Source organism: Meleagris gallopavo, chromosome Z, assembly GCF_000146605.3.
Source record: "Meleagris gallopavo isolate NT-WF06-2002-E0010 breed Aviagen turkey brand Nicholas breeding stock chromosome Z, Turkey_5.1, whole genome shotgun sequence".
Taxonomy (NCBI): domain Eukaryota; kingdom Metazoa; phylum Chordata; class Aves; order Galliformes; family Phasianidae; genus Meleagris; species Meleagris gallopavo.
In genome coordinates, this window is record NC_015041.2 from 21,242,980 (window position 1) to 21,250,695 (window position 7,716).

The following is a 7,716-nucleotide window of genomic DNA, read 5'->3' on the forward strand; positions in this document are numbered from 1 at the left end:
ATTCTGTGATTCTGTGATTATGTGATTAACTGATCTTACTTTAAAATTATTTTGATTTGGGTATTTCCAGGCCACCTCCAAAGAAAACAAGTTCCTACAGATCTTGATATGTCTTTTTATTATATCATAAATATAGATATAGATATATGCAGTCATGTTAACACATGTTCCTATTTCAGAACTGTGAAAATGAGAGCCTTGCTTTCAAATCTGGGGAATTCCTAAATTATTGGTACATGCTTTTCCTGTACAAAGATTTAACAGAAAAACTCACAAAATACTTTATGAAATCAAAGCATGCAATTACTACCTCTTCTAATAATTGGGTATTGGTTGTATGACCTTTACTAGATTTCTGGAGACAGCAACAGAAGTATTAAAGACAAGATCTTTGGCTGATTTAGGGGGAAGAGTTCTCTTTTATATGATTTCAATAAATTAATTAAGGATTCTGTGAAGTCTAAAGCACTGTTAAATTACTGTAATGCCTGTGTGAACGGTGTTTGTAATTGACTAGTCAATGGCCTGGACTTGATAGAAAAGGGCAGCATGCAGATTGCCTAGTAAATCAATGAATACATTCCTCTTTTTATTTTGTAGTGATTTTATTAGTCAGCTTTAGGTTCCCTTAAAATTACATTTGTATTTGTGATGTAATAACAGAGGAAGCCCTTGAAGATGTGCTGGAAATTAAGCTTCATTAGGGTTTTTTGGTTGTTCTTTGCATAAAGAAACACAAATCAGGTTTCAGAAGCCTTAAAAAGATGTATAACTATGGCACAATCTTACCTGAACTAATTTGACCAACTTTGAGCAACTTTTCGGAGTCTCCCCAAGTAGCGAGGATGCAGTTCAGAAGCAAATGTCTTACATATAAGATAAATGCAGAACAGGAGATACTGTTGTTGGGGTTTTTTTTAATTATTTACTGAACAAGGGCTTTTAATTGTTTGAATTTCTTGGTCATCATCTTGGATTTCATTGTCCCTTTCTTCACCTGGCCGTTAGCAACTGTCAAGTTCCTTCCTCTTGGAAACTCTATTTTGAAAAACTCTGTGTGGTAGACCCTGCGGCTGGCTTGGAATATTAAATAGGAGATTAACAGCTCTCCTAGCATGAATGAATGGCTCCAATCCAGCACAGCCCAACTCAACTTTTCTAATTGCCCTAGCTTTAGGCCTTGCCAGAGATGAGAGGACATATGCCCAAGCTAGTGTTAGCCAGCAGCATGGATGGTTGCTCTCTGTGGAAGCATGGAAATAAGGCCAGTAGGGCAGGGATTTTGCCAGCAAGGGCCTCGTCCCAAACAGTGCAAGGGAGACAGCAGGGCAGGCCGCAGACCGGCACTTGTCATCTGCCCACTGTCCAGATTTCCAGACAAATTTGTGTGGAAGATGGATGGTATATCCATAGTGACAATCCCAGGCCACAGACAAGACAGGAAGTCAATAGTAACCAGGGTCAGAGACTGCTCAGTTATCAACAAGCAGGTCCATGGTGATGAGACTGGGTTGAGGCCAAGCTAGAAAGTAGTCCACAGATCAGGGTCTGGATCAATGAGGTCCATGGCCAGGCACAGGCATGGTTGTGACAGAGCTGTAAACAGGCACACCTCCAATCAAACCAGCTCAGACTGGTACTGAGCGGAGCAGAAGTGAGGCTACAGGAGCCCTGGGCAGGGATGTAGGTGAATGTCACAGGTAAGATCACTGAGGCATGTTAGTGCTCACAGGCCCTATGAGCTAAAATTTGACCAATTCTTGGAAAATGTAGAATTGAAAAGTCTGATTCAGAAGAAAAGTAAGCTGCAAAAAGCTGCAAAAAGTGAGAAAAGCTGCATGTTAAGCTGATCATCATGAGTGTATTCCTAGGACAAAGGGAAGGTCTATTAGGTAGCAAATCTTGCTGACAGCTTTTCTTAGAATTGGAGCTGACCAATTATATAAGAACTAGTCTGCACGGCCTCCTTTTAGGGGGTATGTGCAGCACATTGCCTTTTATTTGAAAGGCCGTTGCCTCAGCCTCTTCTTCCATTCTCCCTTCTCCCAACCCTAACACTGTCGCCACAGACTCCTCTGAAATTCCTTCTTTGTCGTATTCTCTACTTTCATTCCCATTTCTGAGATCTCCATTCTTTCATCCAAAGAGTCAGGAGAGTGATGTTGAAGGGCATTCCAAGCTTGTAAGAGCAGGTGCCATCTCAGTCTTTTGTATCTGCTCTGTTCTCTCATCTATACATTACAACCTCACAGCAGACATGAGCCATGCTTCAAAGCTCGAACTAAGAAGACACTGGTACATCGCCGGTACATATTAAGTGAATGTGTCTTGCAAGGTAGAAACAACTGGTCAGGAAGGACCCTAGCAGAGAAGAATTAGGCCTTTAATCCATCTGTAGAAGTTTACATGAAGGACCTTGAGCAGGCTCAAGGACTGGGAAATTGTTACTCGCTTTTTCTGATCATGGTTTGTATCTGAATATTTAATTAGATAGCTGCAAGAGAGCACACTCAATAGTTGCCAATAGGAAAATCATAATGAATTGACTATTACCTGGAAGGCATAATTAATAGAATTTGCACGGTATGTATAAAGGAAGAGGGAAAAATCAGCCAGATGAAAGAACTGCCTTGCTGTGTTAGGACATCACTACTCTCTTGGAAAAGCATTCTAGCTGTTTTGTTTGAGAGTAAGAGGCTAGGACAACAGCTATGGTATAAGCTAATTTATCTGCTTGAATTTTTGATTTCTGTGCATTGCATACCTACTCTGAAACAAACCATGAGAGTTGTGGAACTGATAAATGAATTACCTTCTGAAGTTTTGGAAACTTATTTTTTCAGTGATGTTTTTGAATACCTATATACTCAAGTAATGGTCAATGGTAAAATTAGTAACAAGAATGTCAAATCATGGACTGAAAGTAATGCTGGATAATACAAGAAATAATTTTAAAAGTGAAAGCATGGAAAAGATTCTTCACATTCCACAAATCAGAATAGTTTTAGACAATGTTTTATTGTTATTTTCCATTAATTGTATGGAAAGTGTTTGAATGTTAGTATTTTCTTTGTTGTCTTCTGGAGGATTTTGGGCCCGTGAAATAGGCAAAATGATTGGCCTGCAGCACCCTGTCATACCTGTCCACCATCAGTATGTTGTGACATCAACTGTCCCTGAAGTGAAAGCCCTAAAAACAGAATTGCCTGTCATTCGTGACTTAGAAGGATCATATTATCTAAGGCAAGAAAGAGATGGTCTTTTATTTGGTCCATATGAAAGTCAGGAGAAGATGAAGCTGCAGGACTCTTGGGTCACAAATGGAGTCCCACCAGGTAAGTGAAAATATTAAATCTTTAGATTTGATACTCAGTAGCATATGTTTTAGTCTGTATTAGTCCCACCATGTCAAAATGCCAAATGTGTTGGAAAACAGAAAATAGTTGCAATACATGATTAATTGAAGCGCATAAACTTTTTTTTCAAAGAATAACCATGACCTCTAATGTAAAAAGAAAATAGAAATAAAAATTTGACATAAAAAATGCACAACTGCAACATATTCTTGCCTAGTCTCTGAATGGGTGTCTGTTTGTTGTGATTAAATCCATTTACTAAATCTGTTTTATGCACTCTTTTGCATCTGAATAGGGTTTTTTTTTAAGCTTCAGTCCTGTCCAGCATACTGACAGGGGCTTTGAATTTTGACTGTTCTCTCAGAAGTAATGTGGTTTTCAAATAGGAGCAGAGACGAAGCAAAGAAATGTCTTAATTGAAATACTGCTTTCAGATGCAAGTGGAAGGGAGCAACAAATTTGTATTGAATTTTTGTACGAAAGTATCACAAACTTGCCGTACTGCTGATTATTATTAAAAAAAACTGTGTTACGTTTATGCTCCAAGTTTCTATTAACTTCTTCACAGAAATTTATCTTAAGTCAGTGTATTGATGTTGAAAAATAATTATAAAAAAAAAACCACAGAAGGTGTTTCCAAAGGAAGAGCAGTTAAAATTGTTGGGCTTTGAATGACATTGTCACAGCTTCCCAAGCTTATTGTGTCCACTAGCAACAAGTCTTTCTACAGAGTGATGTTCAGTAATTCTTAGCGCACAGATTAAAAACTGAAATATATTGAGGAATTTAGTAAATGCCATGGAAGTCATAAGCTGACCCAAGCAGTATCTTTTTTTCTCACTTCAATGTGTTGCCAAGTTGAAATATTTATAATTTTTTCATTATAAAAAATAATGAAAAAATAAATTGATCGTCTTAACAGAGAAGGAAGTTTTCTGTCTTCCTCCATTTCTTTTCTACTTCTTTGTTGAATTTTCATGACCTTAGGGTTAAACAAATATGCATGAAAGAGAGTATAGCTGCAGTGACAGTAAACTTGATCCTGCAATTAACTAGAGGTTCATACACACCATTTTTCTCATGTAATGTGGTAAAAGTTTAAACATACTGATAAATTCTGTATGAATTTTATATATCTAGGTTGCATATCTGTAACTAATTTTTTCAGTATAATTAACAAATATATAATGATATTTCTGCAGGTTTTGGAAAAGAACTTTTTGAATCTGATTTAGACAGAATAATGGAATATATTGAGGCTGCTATGGAAATGGTTCCAGTTCTGAAACAAGCAAACATCATAAACACAGTTTCAGGTCCTATCACTTATTCTCCAGACATTCTTCCTATGGTGGGACCACATCAAGGCATCAGAAATTATTGGGTAGCTATTGGGTTTGGGTGAGTAAATTTGTTGTGATGCTTTTGTGACATAAAAATTTGCCTGTCATGTTATTAAAATAATAGCTAGCTTGAGCTTTGCAAAATTTGTTTGTTTATTTGTTTGTTTTTTGTACACATGCAAAATATGATTGGAAATAGTCTTAATAACCTCTATCCACATATTAGGAACTTAACCTTCTCTCCTTCATCTTGTAACTCTTAACATTTTTTTCAATTTGTTTCCTCCTTTTATTCTGAATCTATCCAATAACTGTGATATTTCATGAAACAGCAGGAAGTGAGTAGTACTTGGTACTGTCTGCTCAGCAAGTTAAAGCTGTGAAAGTGTTGAATTCTCCAGTTCATTTTATATTACTTTGTATTATGTTGTGTTCATAAATTGTTTGGTATATGCTGAAAATGGTATCACTAAAGTTGAGGTTATTGTGATGAGGTTAATGTGACAACAAAAATGGGTATTTTACTGGTGTTTCTTCTCTTCTGCCCACTATGATATTTTCTTTGAGTGTAATTTGTATTTAATACAGTCTGGCTGCACTGAAGTCAGTGGTAAAACCCTTACTGACTTATCTTTAATTGTCTTAGCTTGCCTGTTGTCTTAAGATTGATAGAAAGAACTGAATGCAATTCCAGGTGCATGTTATTGAGCACATACTGTTTACACTGCTTCTCCAATTGCCTAATTTGCTGTTCAAAATCCAGCTAAGCTTTTTCTAGTGTTCTTTCTGTCCAAACCAAACAAACCCTTAGATCGTAAGATAAGGCAGTATCACTGACTTGCTTTCTGAGGCCCTCAAAATAAAAGGGTTTGGTAATTTTGCAATGATTCATTGTGAAAGGTGTTCACCTTTGCTGCTTGGATTAAAAAAAAAAAACAAAACTGTTATCTTTCAGTAACATTTGCAGAACTTACAGTTACAAAAGTGGTTTGCCTAGTCCTAGTTCACTGGGAAGACTATTTAAGTTCATTACTATGCTGCTAGACTTTGGAGCCTGTTTTCCTTCACTGGCATCAATGGGAGCAGAATCAAAGTTCCATACAGAAATAACTGGAAACCAGTTTGTATGCTTAAGTTTCTTAAAAAAACTTATTTCAGTAGTTTGATTAACTTCTAAACGTATAGACACAGGTTGCAATTATAATGCTGTCAGTGGATTACTTTGTCTGCTTTTCAGAGACTTTTGACTTGTTCTGCACTTCTGGGTCACAGTGATGTTTCTGCCAGTGTTGTAATCTTTCGTGTGCATTAGCAAATCCTTATCTCACAGTCGGCTGGAATGGACATTGTGACAGAGGACTTAGTGCTGTTAGTTTAGAGGATTTTTATTATCTAAAATTAGCAGCATGCTAGGCATTTTAATGTGCAAAGAGGTTAATAAGTATAGTTAGCGGGGCATATAGCACTGTTTATTATTACGGTTGCTCAATGCTTCCCAACTGTTTTCAGTTATTTATAGCTTTGAAATTTTTAACAAGAGGCTAGCATTCTATTCAGGGAAATTGGCATCAAGGCAGTATAACTACTCAAAAGAATGAGTATATTCTAAGGGATGTTGTTTTGCCATGTTAAGCTTTTTTGGTCGAAGTCTTCCTCTCAAAAAGCTCCAGTGTTCCTATTTGCTGAGAATGAACTTCACATTCATTTTGGCAGCAGTGACCTTTCTCCTAGAAGATATATCTTTGTGCCATTCTTCAAAAAGTCTATAGATGAGGATGATTCACTAGCCTTTATAAAAATTATGGCTAATGCATATTTAATAGAGACTCACTTGATCTTCTCAAATTCTGTCCAGTTCTGTTGTACAGCCAGAGACTGAGTAGGAGTTTTCCTGCAGAAAAAGAAATATTCAGGGTAGAAAAATGGCTGAACCTGGGATGAAGTAATTAGAAAAGTGACTTGGATTTCCTAGGAAGAGTGACTGGAATGAAAAACTTCAAAAATCAGAGAGAAGGGATCACAGGCACATATGACATAGATGGTGGAGAAGACTGCGTGGAGCAGAGTATCATTGGTAGGAACTGAAAGAAAAGAAAACAGAATGGCATGTTGTGTTCTCTAAGGCAGGTTTCTCTAACTCTCCATACGAAGACTGGAACTCCTAAGCTGTACCAGTCTTTACAGATACACTATGCCATCACTGCAAACTAAAGCAGAACAAAGATTTATTAATACAGTCAGCTCTCGTTATCTGAGTTGATGAGGGGTTTGGACACTGGATAATTTAACATCACTGATGGTGTATACTCTGCTGGGAGCGCTGTAGATAGTGGGCTATATGTGCTCAACGGTGGAAAGCTCTGCAGAATGCCGAAACCAGTCAGCCCAGGTGCAGATTTGTACCTGTCGTAGCAACTCCACATTGCAGGGCTGCTACCTGGACTGTCTTGCACATGGAAGTACTGTGCCATTATCTCAGCAGTCATTAGCTGAAGATAAAAAAGTTTCACTGCATTTGAGTTGTGCCATCCATAGTGTGCTCTGTGCTGCATTTCCCCTGCTTCTGGCTGCAGTGAATGATGCAGGGAAACTTGAGATGGCCATAACTCCTTCTGGAGCTGTGTTTACAAAACTGAAATCCATGAATATCTAGCAGCTGGCTAACTAAATCAAGAGCAGAATTGTCTAGCTATTCAGCAGTACTTAGAGAGTGGCTATTTACAAGCTGTCATCCTTACCGTATCAGCTGTGTGATATGAACTTGTGCTGTGAATCTGAAGATTTCTGATGAACATGCTAAAGGAGTATGTTCATGTATTCAACTGCTTGATATTTGTTTTATTGAAACAAACAAACAAACAAAACACATCCCTATAACAACAACAGTACTCTGTCAAAGTAATCTCGAGGAGACTATGAGGTCAGGCATTCTACAGCTAGAAAGTGCCAGGACTAAGTGACAGGACTAAGTCTTCTTATGCATATGCAATAGGATCTTTTTTTTTTTTTTTTTCTTT

At 37.5% G+C, this 7,716-nt stretch overlaps 1 protein-coding gene across 1 annotated transcript; it reads left to right on the forward strand.

Moving 5' to 3' along the window:
* Positions 1-3,048: 3,048 nt before the first annotated feature.
* DMGDH (dimethylglycine dehydrogenase) lies at positions 3,049-4,778 on the forward strand. Its single transcript, XM_010725522.3, has 2 exons — positions 3,049-3,335; positions 4,559-4,778. The coding sequence occupies exons 1-2, from the start codon at positions 3,056-3,058 to the stop codon at positions 4,759-4,761; spliced, it is 483 nt and encodes a 160-aa protein (XP_010723824.1). The 5' UTR covers positions 3,049-3,055; the 3' UTR covers positions 4,762-4,778.
* The last annotated feature ends 2,938 nt before the right edge of the window (positions 4,779-7,716 follow it).

Coding starts and splice junctions, on each gene's coding strand:
- DMGDH (XM_010725522.3), top strand. CDS start 3,056: ATGTTAGTATTTTCTTTGTTGTCTTCTGGAGGATTTTGGGCCCGTGAA. Junction 3,336..4,558: donor CACAAATGGAGTCCCACCAG/GTAAGTGAAAAT, acceptor ATATTTCTGCAG/GTTTTGGAAAAGAACTTTTT.